Source organism: Copidosoma floridanum, unplaced genomic scaffold, assembly GCF_036245765.1.
Source record: "Copidosoma floridanum isolate Cflo_tuat_1 unplaced genomic scaffold, Cflo_Japanese_pri ptg000001l, whole genome shotgun sequence".
NCBI lineage: Eukaryota > Metazoa > Arthropoda > Insecta > Hymenoptera > Encyrtidae > Copidosoma > Copidosoma floridanum.
In genome coordinates this window covers 3,296,221-3,319,536 of record NW_028321878.1, presented here as the reverse complement: position 1 = coordinate 3,319,536, position 23,316 = coordinate 3,296,221, and the positions used below count along the sequence as shown (strand labels likewise).

At 47.5% G+C, this 23,316-nt stretch overlaps 1 protein-coding gene across 1 annotated transcript in view; it reads left to right on the top strand.

Moving 5' to 3' along the window:
• CAP (Cbl-associated protein) overlaps window positions 1–23,316 on the top strand; it is a 54,249-nt gene that overhangs the window by 14,274 nt on the left and 16,659 nt on the right. Inside the window, exons 4-19 of the mRNA XM_089588792.1 lie at window positions 6,742–6,935; window positions 7,192–7,390; window positions 7,495–7,590; window positions 7,775–7,914; window positions 8,282–8,354; window positions 8,473–8,508; window positions 9,667–9,811; window positions 9,892–10,003; window positions 10,419–10,451; window positions 11,122–11,154; window positions 11,963–12,868; window positions 14,010–14,056; window positions 14,230–14,399; window positions 15,711–19,173; window positions 19,207–19,385; window positions 19,711–19,773. Coding sequence (XP_089444918.1) covers window positions 6,742–6,935; window positions 7,192–7,390; window positions 7,495–7,590; window positions 7,775–7,914; window positions 8,282–8,354; window positions 8,473–8,508; window positions 9,667–9,811; window positions 9,892–10,003; window positions 10,419–10,451; window positions 11,122–11,154; window positions 11,963–12,868; window positions 14,010–14,056; window positions 14,230–14,399; window positions 15,711–19,173; window positions 19,207–19,385; window positions 19,711–19,773 — 5,889 coding nt within the window. The remainder of the gene's footprint in view (window positions 1–6,741; window positions 6,936–7,191; window positions 7,391–7,494; window positions 7,591–7,774; window positions 7,915–8,281; window positions 8,355–8,472; window positions 8,509–9,666; window positions 9,812–9,891; window positions 10,004–10,418; window positions 10,452–11,121; window positions 11,155–11,962; window positions 12,869–14,009; window positions 14,057–14,229; window positions 14,400–15,710; window positions 19,174–19,206; window positions 19,386–19,710; window positions 19,774–23,316) is intronic.

Sequence of the window (23,316 nt, the reverse complement as noted above, 5' to 3'; positions counted from 1 at the left end):
TCGCACTTTTCCACTTGCCGGTAGTGGAGGGGAGAAACAAACTCGAGTTGGCAAAAGCTTGATAAACATTGGGTAAATAATAAACAGTCGTGGTTTCAAATTGTACGGGGGTTCCGGGAAAAGCGGCGATAAAAATGGACGGGCAAAATGATAAAACGAGCGTTTTTGCCGGCTTGAGACGCGAAACAAAAAAAGTCGGCTCGTTTTCGTGCTCGAGGGAGCCCCGATTTTTGATTGATTTCGAAAACCAATGAGCGCGGATGGGCAACTTTCCCTCGGGGAAAAAAAAACTCCCGCACCGATCGTTGAGTATACTCGCAAAGTAGCGGGGACTACAACGGAGTTGAAAGTTCCGGGGTGCATAAGAGGGAAAAGTTTGGAAGAATAGCAAGTACACTCGAGTATATATGGGGAAAGACGTTGTATTTATACGTCCTGGTGGGCTCCTCGTCGCCTACTTTTGGACGAGGCAAGAGCCCCAGGGCCGAGCGATCGATGTATCGAGAAAGATGGAGCGCTTTTTGCGTGTATACAAGTTTGATGGAAGAGCTCGCGGCTATACGTATACGAAAGACCGTTTGGTGCTCGAGCGGGAGGGACAGGTGTTTTATAGGGGGATACATCAAGTTTTTACTGCACGTATGACGATAAATGTGGGGTTCCGAAGAGCAAACCTTCCCTCCGGACGATGATATAACGCGAACCGTCCGCGGTACAGTGTACCCGTGTGATGGATGAAATTAATAAGCTTTCGATGTGCTTGAATTATTTGCGAAGCTCAGTGGGTGGTGTCAGCATTGCATCATCGTTGTACCGCAGATACGGGATTTTCGAGCGTAAGAGCTTCCTAGTGTTTATACAAATGGGTGTGGGAGTGTTTCCATCATTTTACGATTTAAAACGTATACGGTTTGATCCGAGCAATATTTGAGCAGCCGTGCGTTCCCGTTCGAAGATTCGTGCAATTTTTTTTTAGAAAAACGTTGCGCAACTGATCGTCGAACGCCCGTTTCAAATCTTGAGCGGGAGATAAAGGGAAAACAAAAATGGAAAAGAAAATCCTTTATGTACAATCTGATCCCCCGTGAGAGAAGAAGGAAGGGGGTACACGCGGAAAAACAAGAATCACCGCGTTGCGAGACCGAAGCTCAGCTTACAAAATCCAGCGTGTCTCTGTCGTCCTTCGCGCTCCGATTGCCCAGGTGGGCGTGTGTCTTATTCCCAGTCGCGGATAATTCGACGCGGGGGGTGTCCGATTGTGTTTGATCGCGAGATGGTGTCGTTGTTACGTCTGTCGACACGGGCGTGAGACAAGGTCGAAGTTTTTTTTTTCTTTTTTTTTTTTTACGCTATACCGGAAAACAACGAAAATAATTGGATGTGTTTACGGAAAAAGAGCCGTTGACTTTATTGAAAGGCAGTTTTTTATTTAGCTCCTCCAAATAGGGGCTGTCACGTGGAGGGGGTTCGAAGGAAAAAAAAAAAAAGAAAGAAAATTGTTATTACGGCGAAATGAGTTTCCAGCGTGTAACATAAAGTGCGATATTCTCGCTTCCCCCCTGTAAGCCGGCACATCATTTTTCCGGGGGGTAAAGTCACTTGAGCCCTTCCCACCCTCCCCTAACCGATTTTCACCGCAAAATTTATGAAACCTCTTTGCAAGCGCGTTTATAATCCGCGCGAGGGAATATTCATGTCACTCCTCTATATACCAGAGCGTCGTATGGTTTTGCATAATGAAATCGTTCAAACTAAAATTAATTCAGATGACACGATTTACGCTAGCCTGTACTCGTTCGTTTTGCGGAGGAGGGGAAAAAAAAGGTGCGCGTTTTGAATCGGACTCCCACGCGCGTCAAAGGCAGCGGAGGGAACCCCGTGTCCGAGTATAGCCGAAAATAAAGCTCAATCAGCGGCGGTCCATCGGATCAACGACCTCGAAAGCTCGAGCCCGTGTATCGGTATACACCGGTTAGACGTCAATGCGTATCTCGAGCTTACTTTCCGTCCACCAGGTATACATACGGGGCGACCTAGCAGCGGATACTCACTTGGCTGGCGCCCATATAATCGTCATCTGTCTCTCCTACTCTCGTTCCAAGCTTCTATATACACCTTACTCCGTACACCGGAGAGAGAGAAGAGGCGGGCTTCGTCGGCGACGTGAAACGTAAGCGGAAACGGCATCGCGAGCAGAGAGAGAGAGAGAGAGAGCCGTAGCGTCGCGACGCTCAGTTCTGCGAGCGCCGGCGAACCCTCGAGACAGCTTGCGCCTGATGTGCCGTGTATATACATATATTACGAACAGAGCGCGCGCGCGCAAGCTCCATTTCCTCCGTTCGTCTTCTTTTCGGTCTTTTTCGCGCGTGTGTACGGCGCTTGTACGGGGGAGTATAACCGACCAGCAGCACATCTCTCGGGGCTTTTGCGAGGACGGAGTTTAATACGAATACAGTGCGCCACCCTCGATCACGAAATGCTGGAGAAAAGTGAGCGAGCACCTACTACCTTGTTTCCCAAATCCTTCAATTCATTGTTCAGTGCCATTTGATGCGGGGTTACAAGAAATAAAAGAGTGTCCCGTTTCCCAATTGGTGTGTTTAGTGTAGCTTTGGTGGTATCTGTAGAGCGAATCGCTTTGAGGGGAGTGTGTGCTTGTTTTCGAGGAAATTCAAGAGAAACGCGCGCGGCGATCCATTCAGTAGAAGAAGCCCAAGTATAGCCAGACGGACGGAAAATAGAATCGGAGGAGCAGCGCAGGGGAGAGCTGCACGCAACCTTAGACCTTGTTTTTTTTTTTTTTTTTTTTTTTTTTTGTTCTGGATCGCTCGGGTGCAGGGAGCTTCCTACAATTACGCAACGCGAATAAGTTACACCTATACGGGGGGGGGCAATTTTAAAATCCCCCTTCGCGCGGACGTCCATTTCTCAAACTCGCCGATGCGTGGTAAAGTACACGCGCGCTACAGGCGTATACCCCCGAAAATTCTTCGGCATTTTTTTGAGCCGATGTTGCGCAACGGGACGAATCAAAGCGGGCGTCTGTTCAACAAGTTGCACGACCACAGCGTATATATAAATACGGCCCATTTATCCGCGGCTCTGAATCATCCGCGGGAGCACCCCCTCCTTCCTCGTCTCCGTCGAGAGCTTTACGCGCCAAAAGGAGAAAGAGAAACGTCGAGAGGAAGCGCAGTGTATGGCGCAGCGATCACTTGACGGAAATAAAACGCACTTGTACTTTCGCCGACAATATCTTTCTTCGGGTTACGTAAACTGTTTAGTTTAACGATTCGATTTTGTTGAAAGTTGCAAAAAAAAAGGGGGAGTTAAGGACGAGGATATTTAAAACTATCAGTCCAACACGGCGAACGGAGCTATAAATTGCAAGCGCGTGTACGGGAGAGCGGAAACTAAAAATAAGTTGCGAAAAGGCAGGGGCATGGTCTCTCTATTAATGGATTAGTGAAAACCCGTACGTTATTCGGTGGGCCAATTAATGTTTCGTCTTGCCCGTGTATAGGCTACCGGCTCTGGATTAATGGTTATTTTGTCTAATGAGCGTGCCATAAACATCGCGCGTTTTTATATAGGCCAGAGACTGCGAGCCGCGGAAAAAGCGAAGGAGGAGGAGGAGGAAAAAAAAAATAACGAGGCTTATCTTTAACGGCGCAATCCGGGTGTATTTTAGTATATCAAAATTAAGTATATATATGTTCCGCATGTAATGCGAAGCATTTAGTTTAAACAAAAGGATTAACGAAAGTAAATGTCCGTTAGTGAGAGCGCGAGGTGACTATCAACGGATTGAAGAGGCGAAACGTGCGCCGAGAGTCGTCCCGGTCGCACGAGCTTTCCGTGCCCTTTTTCCACACTCACCATCCCCCCTCCTCCTCGTCAAGTGCGCTTCTGTATTAATGAACCGCGAAGACACGGCTCGCTTGCCCCACCTCCGCACTAGGTACACACGAGTCTGGGTGTAGGAAAGGTCGTTTTGAGATGCTCGCGAAAAATCAGCTCCCCGAGTTCTTCGCCCTCGCTCTGTGCATATAGTGTGTATGTAGCTCGCGCTCGTGTTTACATACGACCCTCGGGATCGTCGTCGTATCTCTTCCGCCGGAGCGGCCAAAGTGTCTCGGGTGATAAGGAAAAAGTCGTTCCACCCGCCAACCTCGAGCGCACAATACACATAGGCGCACCGGGCCGGGGGGTCTTTGGTGTACCGGTGGATCGACTTGCCGCTGATTTTTCTTGAAAAACCTGATTACCCTCCCGCGCTGTGAATTATGCGCACGGCAAAGGGGGTGCACATTTTCCGTGTCCGTTGAGAAATAAGGGGCGTATAAATATCGGAGGAGTTCTCGAAGCCTGGCCCGAGCTTTGGCGCATATACGTGTGTATACGTGTGTGGTACGGTGAGGAAAAATATTTGCCGTGTATCATATTATTCCTTTGTAAATTATCCAAAAGTTGGAACGAAAACGTGTACACCAACTTCACCCCGGCGAAAACATTTGCCAGAATTACAAGCAGGTGTACGTGTTGTGTGCCCACTCGCGGTGTAACCCATATTTAATCTAGCTTCGGAGTCTGGTGCAGTTCATCCCGCACTGTAAATTAATCCCCAAAGTAAACGCACAACTTGTGGAAAACTTTCCTCTGCGCCCTCGCTGGTGGAAGCCAAAGTTTTTCCTGGGGGTAGAAGGGGAAAATTGGTTGGCTAAGGGAGCAGCGGAGAAAAACTAGCTTGGGACGTTGTGAGTTAAAACGTATGTGTTCGCGTGTGATTAACCGTGGAACCGATTGGTGTTTTCAGAAATGATCGCTCCGACGTTCAAAGCGTCGATGACTGCAAAGCCAGGTAAATTGGGTGTGCCAAACATGTGTGTGTGTTTTTGTTATTGTTATTGGCATTTTAACGGGATCGCTTGGCTTGTGTTTTATTGCCTTGCTGCGTCGGAATTTGTGAAAAAAAAAAAAAAAAAAAAAAAAAGAAGAATGAAAGAAACACGGATCGGAATTTATTGCCTTCGGATTCAATGTAGCACAAACAATTTATCGCAAACGCACGTGCGGCATAATTGACTGCAAATCGCATTGCCCGTATTTCACGATCGAGCTGTGAAACAGAAAAAAAAAATTTATCGCACCCAAAGGAAGAAAAAAATGACGTTTCTCGAAAACGAATTAAAGGGCCAGCTGGGCAGATGAAAAATTAAAATCGCGGAACCCCCGCGTCAATTAACCTACTTTGGATCAGCGCGAGCTGTGCTTGGAAAAGCCACGTGGAGCCGCGAAAAATCAGGGGAGAGCTTTTCGTTCGGGACTCGAGTTTATCGTTGAATTAACAACGCCGCGAAAAGAAAGCCCCCCCGCGAGCATTTTGTTCCCCTGCTTTTTCCCCGATCGTACGATTATACACGCGAGGTGCTACATTTACGCCAGAGCGCGTGATTTTCCATACAGTGGCTGATATTTTCACCTCATAGCCTTTTTGAGGTGTACTTGGTAGCTCTCGTTATCCGCAGCTCGCGGATGCATCAGCAACTTGGGAGCAATTATATTTTTCCGGGCTCCGGTGCTCAAAAAATACGCGATTATTATGCTGCATTACACGTTTGCGACTCGCATAATGACCACGTTTTGCGGGGCTGCTTTTTAATAATATGGGCACCGCCCGTCATGCCCCATCCGCCAGAAACGCGTTTAATAAAAGCTGTGCGGGTCCGCTCTGCAGTTGTTGGCAAAACTTTTGATCCACTTCCCTTAACAAATTATTTGTCAAAATAAATCGTTTGGTGAACATACAATCGATATACCACATAAACAGCCGACTTGCTTGTTTTTTTTTTTTTCTCCACAGAATTTTTCCCGTCACCGCTCAAAGCTTGTCGTTTTTTTTTTTTTTTTTTTTTTTTTGTTTCCACCTCCCGAACCCCTACGTCGTCGTATTAATAAGAAAAGCAAACAAAAGCCCACCAAAACTACTTTGACCCAGTGCCTCCAATATCTCATATCCCAGGCCTCGTTTCTACACGGCTGACGCAATATGTTTTCCCTCCGCGGCCCCTGCGTGCCGAGCTTTCGTGTTTTTTTTGGCAAACTCGCTCTGCCGCGCACAACCCATATAACTCCTATTTATAGAAGCCATAACAATTGTACCACCCGTACCCCATATGTATACACCCATTTGACACGTTTCAAACACGCGACAAAAAAAAAAAAAAAAAAAAAAAAAAAAAAGTCTCTCCGCGTGTTTATTTCAACGCCGATGCGCGGACAAATTCGCAACGGGACGCAAGCGAGTAGTTGGCAAGGAAAAAGCAGCCCATTATTTATGTAACGCGCAGCGTGGGGGGTGCCAACTTTAGCCCCCTTTCCCCTGCCGCAGTCGCTCGCCTATCACGGGGCCTCTAATTATTCCGCCGGAAAAAATGAATCGTATCTGGAAATGTCATCGTCGCGCGTGCGCTATACTGCTGCTGAAACATTGAAAGCTCACCACCTATATATTCAGTGCCTATATACTCTCGCGGGGCACTGTTTGCTTTTTGCATGCGCTCCGGGATTTTCGTTTGGTTTTCTGCTGCACTGTGGGGGAGGCTGTGCTGCGTTTTAATTTACTTTTTGCAAGAACGCTTAGACAGCATTGGTATCTTGGTTTTTTTTTTTTTTTTTTTTTTTTTTTTTTTTTCTCAAAAAGTGCCAACAATGACATTGATGATAAAAATGATTCAGGAGTCTGGTCGCCGAGCGGCAGCGGACCTGCCAAGCAGATAACCAGCCCGACGGAGAGCGTCAAGAACGGGAGGGATGAGCCGATACCGGCGGTTTGGACGCCGTCGAGCGCAGGACCCAGCCCCGTCCCCGAGAGAAAGGAGTTCCGTCCGGTCGCCTTCGAGAGTCCAATACTGAGCAGAAAGAAGGTCACGCAGGTGGGTGCATCCCTTTTTTTTTTTTTTTTTTTTTTCCCTGCTGTCGGGCGGGGAAGGGAAAATCGCAAATGCTTTTACGCGCTTTGGAATATTTATGGCGCGCGACGGGCGAGCAAACCCGCCCGCGGAGGGGGTATACCGTGTATACGGAGGAAAAGCAAGCTCGCCCTTTGTACTCGGACGGCTTCTTTTTCCTGTGTTTGCGAAGCTTTCTCGTCCGTACACGGATGATTTTCGAATGAACTTTTCATGGCAGCAGCAGCCAGCAGCGAGTACCAAAGTAGCGGGTGGAGCGTCACCGCCCTGGGAAGAAGAGGAGCACTACGGAAGGGAGGCACCCTCGCGGATCGTCAACTCGTACTCGGCCCCGGCCCAGGGCCTGCATGCCCTCGCTGGCCAGCCGAGACTGCCGAGGGCGCAAAATCCGACCATCACTCTGCTGCAAAAAGCTCGAGGTGTGTCTGCACGAGCATCACGTTTACGCTTTGGTAGCTTCGTTTGTACGAATTTTAACTTTTCGTTTGTTTGTTTGTTTGTTTTTTTTTGGTTTCATCAACAGAGGGACAGTTACCAAAGGGAGCGGCTTACCTGGACGAGACTGATCACATCGCCTCGGCCAGAGAGGAGAAGCCACTGCAGAGTCCCGGGGAAGTCAGTAAGTACCTCAATTTCTCGCTTAAAGTCATCCATCGTTGGCTTTGTCTTCATCCCGCTCCTCCCCTTTGCTCGATCGAACGCGCCAAAAACACTATATGTATATCTGCGTGACGACAAAATAAAAATGAAAAATAAGAGTAAAAAGCTGACTTGAAAAATGTGACGTTGCAAAACTCGAGCAGCCCATGCGCCGAGGAGGGAGTACGAGAGCGAGCCGGAGACCGAAAATGAACGGGCCAAGAAGATGGCCGAGCTCGGCCCCCGCAAGTACGAGGGCATCGGCCCGACAACGAGAAACGGCATACCCATCGTACTGAGATCCGTAAGTCATGGCCTGGCCGGCTAAAAAACCCTGGGGGAAAAACCAAATTAGTTTTTTGATTTTCAAATTGTTCAATTTTAGCAAAAATGTTGCAAAAGTAATTTAAAAATTCAATAACTCTCGAGATCAAAGTGGTTTTAATCCAACTTTGCACAGCCACGTAAACGTGTTATTTCTGTGCGGATTAAAGTGGCTTAGGCATTTATTAAGTAAAAGCTTGACAATTAAAAATACGTTTACAACAGCCAAAGTTACTCAAAGTCTGAATCAATGCTCGTAGCTCTAATCGCCTTAAAAGTATAAATTTCTCTCGAAGCAGGCCTATACGGAAGAAAGGAAAGAAAAAGACTCTGTGTAATTTTTACAGGAGGTCAAAGAGGGCAATCAGGCAAAGTGGTACAAGCGAATGTACGAATCCCTTCATCGCGTCCCAAAACACGGTCAGAGAAAAGCAATGCAAAAAAAATTAATAATTGACAAAGAGCTTTCTTTTTTTTTTACAATTGTAAAATAAAAAAATTTATCTAAAGGAAAAAACCATCTCTTTCGCATTTACAGACGACTACGTAACCGTCCGCTACAAACCACACAGAGGTGATTATAGAACCTATCGATTTAAAACAAATAAAAAAGTGCCTCACAACAATTTCTGTGCTGCAAAGCTCGTGACGCCGTGCGATTTATTAACTTGGCTGCCAATTTTACTATATTTAGCTTATTAACTAATTTTTTTGTATCGCAATTCTACCTCACCCCCCTTCTCTCCCTTTGTATCCCCACCGTTTGCCATCTAGTCTGTTAATTCAATACGTATGATATTACAGCAACAATTTAATCACAACAACAAAAACAAAAATAATAATAATAATAATAATAATAATGATTTATTTATTTCATCAAAACCCTCGATGTTTGTGCTCGCGCATAGCGTCAATATTATGCGTAACATATACACACATATATTAATGACGCCTGAATATTTTATGCGTTCGTAATATCACTGTTTTGATTGTATTAACGCTCACAAGTTTAATATACATCTATTATAATGTATGCGGTGCACCGAAGAGATGGCGATACTCGAAAGCAAAAATAATACAAATAATATAGCAATGTGCTTAATCTCCCACCCATTCCCTACACCCACATATATATTCCATAATCTGTACATATATATATATATACGTTCTAAATCACGCTCCATCCCGATGATGATTTGCTCGCGAGGGCAATCGCGTTAACCACCTTTTGATGCGCTTAGCTCATCTGCGTTAAGCCTGCGTGTACAGCATTAAATACGAATAAATTTTCTAAAGCTGTTTGTGCCTGTATTATATACACGTACGTAGCAATGTTGAGCTTGTGTTGTCATGGCAAGATCACTGCGCGTCCATCACCCGCACAAATTATTTTTACACGTTTTTGTCAAATAATCCAGGCTTTCACGGCTGAGCTGAATACAAGAGTTTACCCGATACTCACGCTTTTTCAAATTATACAATGTCGTACCATTTTTTTTTTTTCTTTATTTATCAATATCCTAACGCAAGACCATGGCTGGCTGCATCTTACTCACTCACCCACACGCCCAGTATTAAAACAGGACTACCGTTTTACGTTGTTGTCCGCCGCTGCGCTGTTGCTGCTGCTACTAAAAACTCATATATATTTAAAAGGATGAAATCTATATATATATATATATATTTTTTTTTCAACCGCCACCGTACCGATGGTTTATGTATGTAATTGCAGGTACGAGGACGGGCTACAGTGGAACGTCGAGCGGCTACCTGAGCGAGCCCGAGCCGCGAAGCTACTCCGAGAGATCGGCGACACTCGACAGCCGCCGGCACAGGCAGCGCCACAAGGACAACGATTTCTCGACCCTGCCCAGGCCGTAAGATCTGATTCTGCATTGACTCGGTATATCGGGGAAACGTTGCCCATTGTCACAAATGTCCCCTGTGGTTATTTTAGAACTGGACGAGCGGATGGCCACTACTCGCCGGACACGTATCACATGAACCCGGGCAGGATAGAGGACTACGTGCCGGGAAACTGCTCGATCCAGGAGAAGGAGACCAAAGAGGTAAGCCGGTCTTTTCTTCAATTTTACCGTGACTGGAAAAATACATCCAACCGTGGATCTATTGAGTGACGGCCGTGTACCGCGTGCTGGGCGTATAATTTATAGAGGGACAACGACGCGCAAACGTATGCGGATGGAGTTTCGCAGGTGCCAAAATACATTCGATGTATATGCGCTCGACTCGGGGGGAGCCTGATTTCTATGGTGATCGGATTACGATGCCGCGCGCGTGCAATCCCCGATAGGCTATATTGGTTCCGTCGAGTAGTTAGGCCGATTTTTTTCATTCGGTTCGTCGTGACCTCGAGGGGAAATTGATTACTTTTGTTTACTTGGCGTTTATATATGAGAGAACCATGGGGTTTTGAGTGATAACAGAATCGTACATGATGGTTTGCAATGGCTTTTCTTCCAGCCAACGTCAGATCTCTCTTGGGCGAAGCGTAAGGTAATTTACGAAATGATTTAGTTGCTTCCTTTTTTTTTTTTTTTCATTCAAACTTGCAAATTTTTTGCTCTTATTCACGCATTTAACTGTTTGAATAATAATAAGGAAAAAAGTGCTTTGTTTTATGATGATTTTTTTTTTGTTTTTTCATTTGTTTCGTGCCGTGTGCGACAGAGGGGCTGCGTTTTTCAGCAAAGGACAACATTACGATTCACACGTGTTTTTAACATTGTATAATATCTACTGTTCATGGTTTTGGAAGCTTATAATTTTTTTTTTTTTTCATCCGCACCTAACAATTAATCGTAAGGTTTCAACTTCTTATTTAGTTTTAATCCATTATAGACGTATACACTTTGTTTTTTTAATAATTTAGCTTTCGTACGAACACGCTTTTAGATAATTTTTTGAGGGAGTTTTCTAGTAGATGTCATCTATGATTATACTGGTAGAACAAAATTGTGTAAATAAGTGACATTACTGAGTGTAGAAATAAGGGAAACTGAAAAATAAAAATATAGATGACGTCTTCTTTGTTTGCTGGTGGTGAATCTTCATTTGGTTCATTTATTTTTATTTGAGATTTTTTTTCTATATTAACTTTTAACAATTAACAACCACAGTAGAAATTCGTAGTGTAACACATCATTTTTCAACCTTTTTCTTCTAGTGGTGGGACGAGGTCATGGACATATTTGACGGGGTACGCAAAATTTTATTATAACAAACACATATAATGCGTTACTAAATAAAAAAAAGATAAAAAAGATAAAAAAATCGATCAATCGTTTTGTGGGCAAACGATTTCTGTACATTCACCCATACTAACTTTCTTTGCAGTTGTTGCATTTCAATAACGCTGTTTTGTCATGTCAATTTATTCGTACTAACAAATAATATAAACTAACAAACTTCTAACAATCGTTAACCCAATAAAACTGCAGAGAAACCCTTTGCCCGACACAAATATTAGTCGAAAGATCCAGCAATCCAATTAAATACATCGCGAAGACTTGACAGATAAATTTTCATTGCCCTGCACACAGACGCTTTTCGTGTAATGAAAGCGATCCGAGTGAAAATATATACCCCTCTCCTACATCCTACACTTGAATTAAAATTAGCCCCCCCCCCTCCGCGAAAGCACCATAAATTCTCGAATAAATCAAATTACAGTCGTCTACTATTCTTCTTTGATTGTTCCTTGTAACGTAACAATTTTTTTTTTCTTTTTGTTTTCTTTTGTTACTACCAATGAAATATCGTTAAAAAAAAAAAACCACACAAACACAATCCACCCCCTAAGCAAAGCCAAGCGATAATCCAAGGATCTGCGTGTGTTCTCTGGTCTGCACCCTTGACAACCCATAACGTTTCCATTTCTCGCTGCGCGCCCAAATCACCACGAACGACAACGCGCACCCACATCACCTGCACATCATCTGATACATCCCCCGACATCCAACACAACAACCACCACCACCCCACAACAACAACAACAACAACTACAGTGGCTGGACGAGAACGGACGCTTGCAGAGCCGCGAGCCCTCCCAAGCCACGGTCAGCCTCGTCGGCTCGACGCCCACCAGCGGCCTGCTCCAGCGGCCCAAGACGAGGCCCACGGGCCTCCTCGGCTCCTACGGTCAGCGCCACCACCAGCAGCAATCCCGCCTCTCTCACAGCGTAAGCGCGGGCAATCGAGCCCAACCGCATCAACAGTCGCTGCGGGGCATGACTGGCACCAGCCTCGAGCACCGGCTCCTCCAGGCCAGCCGGAGGCCGAGGTCCCAGACGACGACGGCCGCCAGCAGCAAGATCCGCCGGGACCTCGAGCTCAACGACGAGCAGCAGCGCCTGCGCCAGTCCCGGCTACTCGAGAGCCTCTTCGAGCTGGCTGGTGGCGACACCCGGGCCCGACTTCTCACTCGAGGGGGCATCGTTGTCAGCCGGCCACGCAGTGGCTCGACTGGCGACTCGGAGCGCCGGCTGATCAAGCCCCTGGCGACTACGGACGACGACGACGATGACGACGATGACGACGACGACGAAGACGATGACGAGAACGTGCGGAACGACGCGTCGTCTTGGGCGTACCTCGGGCCAGCCGCCGGTGCTGGGGCTAGGGTGGCCGTTCTCGCAACCACCACCAATAGTAGCAGCAACGGCACAGTTATCACGAATCGTCACAATAATCGCCACCGCCATCACAGTAGTAATCAGCGTCACGGGCTTAGGTCGTCGATGAGCGGGAGCGGCGCTGGGACGATCACGGGCATCGGTGGGGCCGGCCAAGTTGCTCTGCTGTCGTCTTCGGCTTCCTCCTCCTCCTCGGTCACGAATTCATCCTCCAACGGCACGACCACGTCCACGAATCATGCCGCGGTAGCGCCCTTCTCTTCTTCTTCACTGCTGATGGTTAGAGCGACGCTGCGGCTGGCCCGTGCCTACCCCCCCTCACGCACCAATGCACCCCATTATATTACATAAATATCGTTTACTCCCTCTCTGTTCCTTTTTTTTTATATACATATACTTTATGCTATTATATTCGTTTCACACGTATACATTGCACGCACGGCGCCTCGCTCGCTCGCTCGCTCTTCTGTACAGTTTTGTTACTTATTACAAATGTACCTGCATCGAGGATGCCTTTTTTATCTGTCTAGCTGATTGCCAAATGTACGATCTGATGATGATGATTATCCCTTTGTAGATGGACGTGCACGACTAGCGATTTTTTTCCCCTCTCTTTCTCTTTTTCTCTCCTGTAGCTCAGTGTATGATTTTTCTCAGGATTACCATTCTCACACGTTCCATCAGCTTGAGCATCTTCACAACATTAAGATACACCACAACCCTTTTTTTTTCTTTTGACACAGCTGGAAATTACTTATTTTAAACACCGAGTAACCATTCATTTTTATACCATATAGATGTATGCTACATTTGACGTGTACACGAAAGAACACCCTACATAAACACGTGGGATGAAGAGATGTACAAAGTACGTCGTTAACGGACCACAGCCAATAAAACGCATACAACATTTGCTCCGTGACAAAACCACGACGGCAAATTATTAAACGTGTACCCTTGCCTGCACAAAGCCTATATACGTTTACAAACGATTCGTTCCTTTTGTTTACATGTATACCCATACCCTAAACAAGGCACGCTTGTAATCAATTATTTACTGTACAGCTTCAACGAAAACGCACCGATCATGTAGATTCGCATCGATACAGTCACCCTAAATTAATTTCACCGAAACAAATTAACGCACATACACACACACACAACTGCCACGAGTAATTGATGTGTTTAACAATAAGGCCAGCGATATTATTATTGTACACGATACAATTTTGTTGTACTGTCCGTGTACATGGACAATTGTTCACTGTATGCGTTTAATCGTGAGACTAATTGAATTTCAGCACGTTTGTTGGCATGTGATGAAACTATTGATTTTACATGATTATACATTCGTTTTGTTGGATGAAAACTTGGAGAGTACGATGTTTTGTTCAATTGTGCGTTTGCGTTTGTTTTACAGCCGTTCGAGCAATCGAGCACCCACTCGCCCAAGTCTTACATGACCCAGTAAGTCGAATCTGCAGATATTCCTTTTTCTCGAATAAACTAGGATGAACGAGAGCCTCGACTCGAGCGTCGTGTACAAACGTATAGTTCATCCTAGTTGTTTTTTATCTTGTGACTACAATTAAACATGAAATTGAATTTTTTTAAAAAACCAATGTCATTTGTGCAAACAGCGCCCTTAAGGAGTCCGGCTACGAAAGCGACTCGACTCTAGTCTTCCGTCGACGCGAAGACGTCAGTCCATTGAGTCCACTTGAGCAGAGGATAGCGTACAAGACGGTCCAGAAGGGTGGTGACGTTCCCCTTCATGGTTTTCGCAAACCTGCTCCCGAGCGACCCAAAGGTAAGTTTCACCCCTTTTCGCCTGCCGTACGATTCTTTTTTTTTTTTTTTTTTTTACAAATACTCGCGAGTAGACATGCGAGATTTAATTTTTGCTTTTTTTTTAATTTCAATTTTTTTTTTTTTTTTTTTTTCCTCGTACTGGCATGCATTTATACACTTACGTAGATGTACGCCAGTGTTGGAAAACTCCGATAGCCGGTAGACCATTTTTTGCATTTTTTAACTCGGTTACAGCGATTTGACTAATTCAGCATGATGTCGAGATAAAAAAAAAAAAAACACAAATTTATACCGTAGAGCCTCGTTGTCATTATTGGCTTAGGTAGAAACCAATTGATTTTGCATCACAAGTAGACGAGGAGGCATGCAGTCAGTAGCTTTGGACTTTTGTTTTTAAATTTTGCAACTTTTTTATTTTTCATGTTCTCCTGAATAGCACTGTACTCTTTTGATTGTATCTGCACCAATTTTATACTTGTCTTTTATACTTTAGACGCAGATCATATTCTTGTCGTTTCACTACATTACCTCGAGAAAAAAAAAAAAATCAATAAAATGCTTTCATACATCGAGTAACCAACACGTGTACATAGTTAGAGTTGTTACGGCTTTTGCAAAATCATTTAATTTTACGAAAATTATCGGTCATCTAAAAGGCACAGTTCACTTTGAACGACAAAACAACAGCAATTTATATTCTTTTTTTTTTTGCCCATCCAAAAAATCATTTTCTGCGATCAAACGGACCATCTAATACTTTGTTACTAAGTACTGTCACTCTATATCAATGTTGGTACGCCTGTAGGTATTTCATGCAAGTTAATTAATATTTTTCGTTACCTTCTCTGACGTCACGTTTTCCTACTACTTCAACTTTCTCGTATATTAAGCAAATATAAGCACCAAAATTCACGCACCAGATAATGTGTAAGTATCTCCAAGCAAGCAGTAATATAAAAAATAAAGAGCCTTCACGTACAATAATGCGAATGTACACTCGAGCAGCAAAATCAAGTATATACAATCCTAAGGAAACTAAGGATCTCCGCACGCTTACTACTACTACTACTACTACCATCACCACTACTGTATAACTACTATAGCTACTTCCACTACTACTTCTGGAAAAACCGAAGCAGCCGTATCACGTATACTATCGATTTCAAGCAGAGCACGAAAACTTACAATTGGCGCCACGCAAGAATTATTCTGGTTACGGGGGCAATGTTGTTGTCATTTACAGTAAAAAAAAAAAAAAAAAAAGAAACGAGTCAAGAAGATTGAGCAAAACAAAAAACTCTGTCCACAGACGACACGGAGATCGAGTACTTTCCGATCTCAGGATCGACAGCAACGACACTGATAAATCTCCGCGTTCACAGCACTACAACGACGAAAAAGAAGAAGAAGACCAAGTCTGGTAGAACAAAGAAGCAGACGTGCGGCAGCAACAGCAGCTCGACCTCACCTGCTTCGTCCACCTCGTCGATGAGCGTCTCGCGCATTCCCGTCGTCGCTTCTATGGCGTCGCAGCCGTCCAAAAGGACCCCGTTAGCGCCCAAAAACTCCAGTCGCCCGCTGTCCATCCCGTCGACGAAAAAGACCACCTCCCCCATCGCCGCTTCTCCTCCGAGCGCCAACAACAGAGTACCCTCGCCACCCAAGAGAAAGTCCTCGCGCAACAACCGCACCCTCAAGCTCTACTCGGCTACCCCCGCTACAATCACGGCAGTGGACGACACTCGGCGCACCCCGAGTCCTGCCTCCTCGAAGCCAAGATCATCTCCGTGTCTCTCGCGCCCCAATTCCAATCCCGTGCCGTTACGCGCAAAGAGGCCCACCGAGGCCCCGACGAGGGCCCCAATCTCCGGCCAGCATCCAGTCCCGTCCCGGCAGAAAAGGGAGCAAAAGCCCCGAGCCAGAACGAGGAAGGAACAAGAGGAGTCCTGCAAACGGCTGAGCAGATCCGCGCTGGACCTGACCGCCCCCGTCGAGGTCAGGCGGATCCTCCAGCGGCAGAGGGACCGCTTCCCGCGCTCCGTGTCCACCAAGCTCCTGGCCTCAGGCACCGTCGTCAAGAGCTCCTCGACTCCGTTCGCCTCGGCCCTCGGGGGCACCAGGCTCAACGACAAATCCCTGAAGATCACGGCCGCCATCACCCCCCGGGGCCGGGAGATCCTCGGTAAATCACCCAAAAGCCCATCCGAGAGAAGGAGGGTCCAAAAATCACCGTCGGCCAGGGTGAAAGTAGCAGCGACACCAAGGACGGACGCGTCTCCCGCGTTGACCATCGATCTCCTGAAGAAGCACCACGAGGTCACGATGTCGGACTCCTTCTTCCAGCACCTTTTCCTCCGCAACTCCCACAAAGAACCCTCGACATCCCGCTCCTCGGTGGTCCCGCTCGTCCGTAGGTCCTCGGTGCTGGATCGAGCTCGGGCCTTTCAGGTGATCGGCGACGGGTGCAGGTCCGAGCCGTCGCTCAAGTCCCTGAGCATCTACCTGGCCCACAAGCGACCAGTGTCCAACTCGCGCTTCCGCAACTGGGAGCGCGAGAGCATCTCGTCCAGGAGCTCGAGCCCCTACCACCGCCGCGCCGCCGACTCCTTCGGCTCGACCACCTCCCTCCGCAGCCCCGATCCGGCCCCGCGCGACTCCCCCAATGAGCGGAGTCTCAGCGAGCCCCCGCTCAAGGCCACTCGCGCCCAATCCCCCTCGCCGAGTAGACCACCACCACAACCCCACCGCGGGAGAATACTCGACAGAGCAAGGAGCGCCAGCGAGGCCGACTACTGCCACCGATTAGGTTCGAGCCCGTCCCTCCTGGCCACCGGCAGCCGTAGCACCGGCTCGCTCCTCGGCCCCCCCACCGATCGGGACGAGTACCAGCGGTACATCACCGGGAGGCTGCGCTCGCGGCAAACGTCGAAAAAGTACCGGGACCTGCGAGAGTTTTACGCGAGTCTGGAGCGAGTGGCACGGCTGGAAGAGGCAACGACCGGCTCGTCGTTAGGTGAGCTCCGGCCGAGGCTGCGGAACGAGGAGGTCATAGATTACGAGCGCTGGCGGCAGCTGCGGACCAGAGAGAGGGCCGAGCAGGAGTTGCGAGGCCTATACCGGAAGCTGAAGCTCGCCCAGCGGGAGAAGGACTTTCTCTTTTCGACTCGCGACGTGGAGCGCGCCAAGTGGCGGGGGGACGCGAGCCTCAGGGCCAAAGAGAGGTCCGTGGGGAGCATCAAGGAGCAGTTCCACAAGCTGGCCCGGGAGGAGAGCGAGCTCGAGGCGGGGCGCCGGCGCGACATCGCCTCGAGGAAGGACACGTACAAGCCGCTCTGGCGGGGCAGCTCGGTCGCCAGCGCGGCCGACTCCCTCGCGCGAAGGGCCGTCGGGAGGCTCGAGCCCCCCACGGACCGGCCCTCCATCCAGGCGTCCCTCCAAAAGAGCCTCGGCGGGAGCACCAAGTTCTGGAGTAGCTTGTCCATCGAGCAGGTCACGGCCTTGAAAAACCAGCTGAACGACATCTACGGGAGCGATCAGCCCCAAAGCGCGGTGGTGGCTTCCCCCTCGGACTACGAGGTCCTCGTGCCCGAGAAGAAGCGGCGAGACTTGGAGCAGCCGCTGCACGTCAGGTGCCACTCGATGATCGCGTCAAAGGGGGAGCCGACGAGCGTTGGCTCGGGTATGCAGCGGAGCGGCTCGATTTGCCGGGCCTCGGGGGGTGGCATGAGCGAGGACGAGAAGAAGCAGCTGTCGCTGACCCTCGGCAAGGAGGTGTTGGAGAAAACGGGCCAGAAACTATCCACGGTTAACAAGCCCGAGCGGGTGGACAGCGGGGGGACGACTGAGAGCTCCGACGCGTCCGCGGGGACGGTCGTGCCGCGGGAGGAAAAACGGCCGGACAGTGGGGGAAGGGTGGCTGAGCGTGACCACGGCGACACCGTCACGGGGAGCCGAGCGCGCAGCGCCAGTCCACGCTTGTCACCCGGCCCGGAGCTCTGGCTGCGTGGCGGTTCGCCCGATCCCGAGCGCTATTGGCGCAGTTACCTGAAGTTGGCGCGCGACGGCACCGTCCGCCAATTGCGCGCCAAGTTCGAGAGCCTCGAGGAACTGTGCTCCTCGCCCCGGGGCTGGAGGGGTCCACCCAAGCGCTTTCAAAGCGACCCGGAACTCGCGCGGAGCCTCCTGAGGGAGCTCTGCGCCACCGAGAAGCCCAACTACATCAAGCCCCAGGAGATACCCGACGTCGCCTGGCTCAGGCGCAAGTACGAGCCAGTCCAGAGGGGTCGCCGCCACCGGCGAGGGGGCGCCTCCCCGCCCATACCCCGGGTCCCCTGGAGGCTCGAGGATCTCACGATGCCCCACATCAACGTGATCAGCAAGACGGCCGAGCTGAAGGGCGAGTGGGGCGTGGGTGGCCGGGGAAGGGGAAACAAGGAGACCCGGGAGCTGGTGGCTCGGAGGCCGGTGAATAGGGTGCGCGAGCTGTTTGAGCGCGGCTCGAGCCCCGAGGAGTGCTCGAACTTGGGGGCCGGCACGTCCATCCTCGGAGAGATGTTCACGTCGGCGCCCAACGTGCACGAGCTTCGTGACATTGCGCCCTACTTGGCTGGCCGGTGGGTGGCCCATCGGTACCCCAGTCGGTACGACAACGCGCGCTCGCTATCGTCGCCCCCGGACCTCTCGCGGCGAGGGTCGATAACTCCGCCGAGCCGCAAGAAGACGAGGTCCTCGCCGAGTTTGACGCCCGGCTCGATACTGAAGCAGCAGCAGGTGTCCCTCGTTGATGGAGGGGGGAAGTTGTCGAGCGTGAGCAGCAGTGGCGACGTGTTTGCGAATCAGGCCTTCGACCCGAGCAAGCACAGGCCGAGGTTCAGGTACCAGCCACCCCCGCCGCCACCCCTACCGCTGCCCAAGCTGCGCTACAGGCCCTGGTGCCCGCCCATGCCGACTTACAGCGCCAGGCCCACGGTCGTCAGCTTCGAAGGTCCGGGCGCCCAGCGGCGCTTTGTCAACGCGTGACGCCGTTAGGCCACTTGATTGCTCTCTATACTCTACCCCCTCTCTTTCTTTCTTCTTGTATCGTTTAATTGCAGCACCGGCATTAAAGCGTACCGATATACCGATAGAGTATAGATGGGAAAAAAAAGAAATATATTTATATAAATTCAGCTGTTGTTCAATCATACGTGCCGTCTGTAGTTTTTTTTTTTTTTTTTTTTCTTTTTGTCATCTCTTTTTCACTCTGTTATACTTTTTCATTATTTTTGTTTGTGTTTTTTTGTTCTCTTATTTTCGCCCGTCCATTGTAGAACACACGAATGCACCGCCACCGCCACCGCCAAAAGCCCAACACTACAGAGGCGAACGCCAAGGTAAAAGATTTTCTCTTCCTCTCCCAATACCTATACTATCCATACATTTTTAATTAACACTTGTTTTTATTGTTTTTCTTCTTTTCCCACGTTTCTTGTTTCTCTTTTAATTACTTACTTTACCTATTTATTTATTTATTCATTATAATTTGAACCATGTTACATTATTTGAATTTAATTTACGTTGAAACAAGTCCAATTGAACCAAAGCGCATGCACAGCAACAATCGCCCGCATAACCAGCATCGTGAATATTACGTGTATACTCACTCATCCGGCAAGTGCAAGCATGAAAAATTTCTCGAGTCAAATATATACTTGATACATGAACGAGAGAACTGCATGCAAGGAACTACTCGAGCGCGTGTACGTTATCATGTGTGTTCCTACCTAAGTAATAGTAATACCTGCGTGCCACTGCATGCGTGTACAGCTGTACTTATAACAGTATCAACCACCAAACCGTACAGTAGCCCGATATCGATTGCATATATTCCACAATTTGCGTGTATATGTGTGTATGTGTAACTGCGCAACAATGGGGGGAAGGGACAACTCCCCCGCGGGCTATAATATACGAGCCCACGTGAACACGACGCTAATTATGCGAACCCTCGATATTATTCTCTCTCGCGTGCGAATGTCCTTCCGTTCACTCCTCTCTGCGTACGAGTTTTTTTTTTTTTTTTTTTTTTTTTTTTTATTAATCAGAGTGAGACAAAAAGGGAGGAAAAAAAAAAAAGAAGCGCCATGAATGGGAATTTAAATTATTTATTGGATACTATATACGCAGAGTCGATATTGCCCGTGTACAGATAAAAGTGACAGAGAGGCCCCGTTCTCTTGTTCATTTCGATACGGACTGCCAAGGATTTATATGCACCACGTTCTCTCTTTAACACGTTCACGCAAGATATTTGCATGTTAATGGGAATCGAGAGTTTTATCGCCCCTCTCCCTACATGTATGTATGCGATCGATTGCACCGTTTTTTCAGTACATTTCATATAGGAGCTTTTCTTTTTTTTTTTTTTAAATTACAATACGCACTCTGCTCTTTAGACATCAGGTAAATAGCACCGATACCCTGGAACATAAAAATTTGAGACACCTGCCACGTGCAATCCTTACATTTGAAAAAGCTCTCGCAGCGGCGTTATATTCGCGGCACGTTCTTCCGCACAGCGCCACCTCCCAATTCTGTCGATGCGTCTCGTGTCAATTTTTGAACACGTAGACCCGAGGACCCGTTGCTCTGCACCGAGAGGCCCACAGTCGCCTACCCCCGATTTTCTTTGTCGATGAATTACGGAGGCTCATCGAGCGAAGCTGCGCCTGTGGCGCTTGCGATACGGGACTACCAATTGCGTGTACCGATTGAAATTTAGTTGATTCTGCAAACACGAGGGACAGGAGAACCAATGATAATAATGATGATGATGATGATGAGGCTCTCGGGCAGCCGGCCAATCATCTATATACTCCGTCGCTCTCTATCTCCGGTAAACGGAGCACGGCAATGTTTATTTTTGGAAATCTAGTGGGTACGGCGTGTGTTGTTGCTTTTTTTCCGTGATTATATAAATTAATGGCGTTGATCGAGTGCCTCGTTCAGGCACGTATTTTAATTTACAGACTACAGCTGGGGAGGGAAGTTACTTTTCAAACAATGCTTCTATGATTGAGAGTGTGTTGTAATTATACATGTCTCAAGTAATGCTCGAGTACATACTTAGTTGATAAAAAAAAGACAAATATTATTATACTTGCCGCTATATGCAATGTTGTACGAATTAATACACTATAATCTCAAATATGTTTTTGTCTGAATAAAAGCCACGTTGTGCGCAAAACAAAGCTTTGTACTTGTCAGAGTTATTTGTAATCCATCATGCATCAAGTTTGTTCCGCGAAAAATAACAAGCTTCTGGGATTCGACGATTACGAATTTACGAAACTAGTGGAAAACAAAGAAGGAGGAGGAGAAGAGAACAATTCCTGTGCACTCCCAGGCGAGGCAGCTAAATTACGCAAACTGGTACACGCGGTGCGGCTCTCGAAGAAAAAGTCAAGATCACGACGATTGCCCATTAGACGGCAACAGGAGAACTCGCGAAAACATCCGTTCGGTTTTTTATGTGACTGGAAAAAAGTTCCTGGAGTCGGGAAAAAAAAAAAGGGAAAAACACGATAAATCGATCGCTCGATAAGCACACCCCCAGAGAGACAAACACGAACAATAGTGTGCACGGGACAAAAGGATAGAAGGGACAACAAAAAAAAAATCCAATAACGCGCGCGTATATACGCACGCTCGTGGAGCACGAAAAAAAAGACGCTCATTGTCGCGTAACGCGCGCGCGTGTATGTACATTGCATTGAGGAAGTCAAAGCGATCGCGCATCCGTGACGCTACGATGATCCTGTGAGGCCGATAACGACGCAGCTCTTTTTTGTGATCCCTTTCGGTCGACAGACCGCGCCCCGCGCGCGTTTTTACGTTTTTATAATTTTTTTTTTTTTTTTTTTTTTTCTTCTTTTCCTTTTGTGTTTGACGACGAGATGAAGGTCGGCGATGACGACGGGACGTATACAATGTGACTCTGTACACGCGCCATTGTACACTCGATACGAGTTCCAATGGATCTATTTGTTTATGCGTATACGTGCATTTGAAACGAAATAGCTTTGCGTTTTGCTTATGTGCACACGTGCGCGATCGGTATATGCTGATGTTTTTTATTGGACGCGTTACGATTGTTGCACCGGTTACGATCTCCGGTCGCAAACACGTCGCATTCTAATAGATAACGTTTTTTTAAAAATAAATTTAATTTTTAAGTTTTATTTCACAGCTTGTGTGCGAGTTACGCGCTCTTAATTAAAAACTTTTTTTTTTTCCCTTTCGTTTCTCAGCGTAGCTAATTTTATTGTCGAGTGCATTTCAGTTCTGCGTATTATGCTCGTCTGCACTTTCACTCGATTTTTCTAAACTTTCTTCATCGTCTACTCAAACGCGACCCCGTAAATTGCAGCTAATATGCTACCGAAAAATCCTTTACTGTAGGATTGAATTAAAAAATTTTTTTTTTAATACTACGTGATGAATCGGAATACTTACTCCATGGCAACTTTAATAACCACACGTGGTACACTTTGTTGGTATGTCCATAAAACGGCTGATTTTTGTGCAACTATTCCTATAAGTACATACGGAGATTGGGCCACATGGTGCAATAAACCGTAATGGCTCTCGAATCGCTGTTGCTCTAACCGAAAAAAAAAAAAAAAAAGATTCTCAAGTACCTACTCGAGACAGAGAACAAATTCCGTGCCTTTTATCACCGAATATTTTTCAATTGTACAATTCGGACGGCTCGGCAAGTGTTATCGACGACCTCGACGTGTGAAATATGTATTTGCTTGCTGATAATATAGAAGCACGAATTTCTTGCACGGGTGTGCAGGTATGCTACGGCGTACCGTTACGAGGCCTAACGGATGCACCGATCGGGAGGAAGTGAAACTCGTGATTAGGCCTTC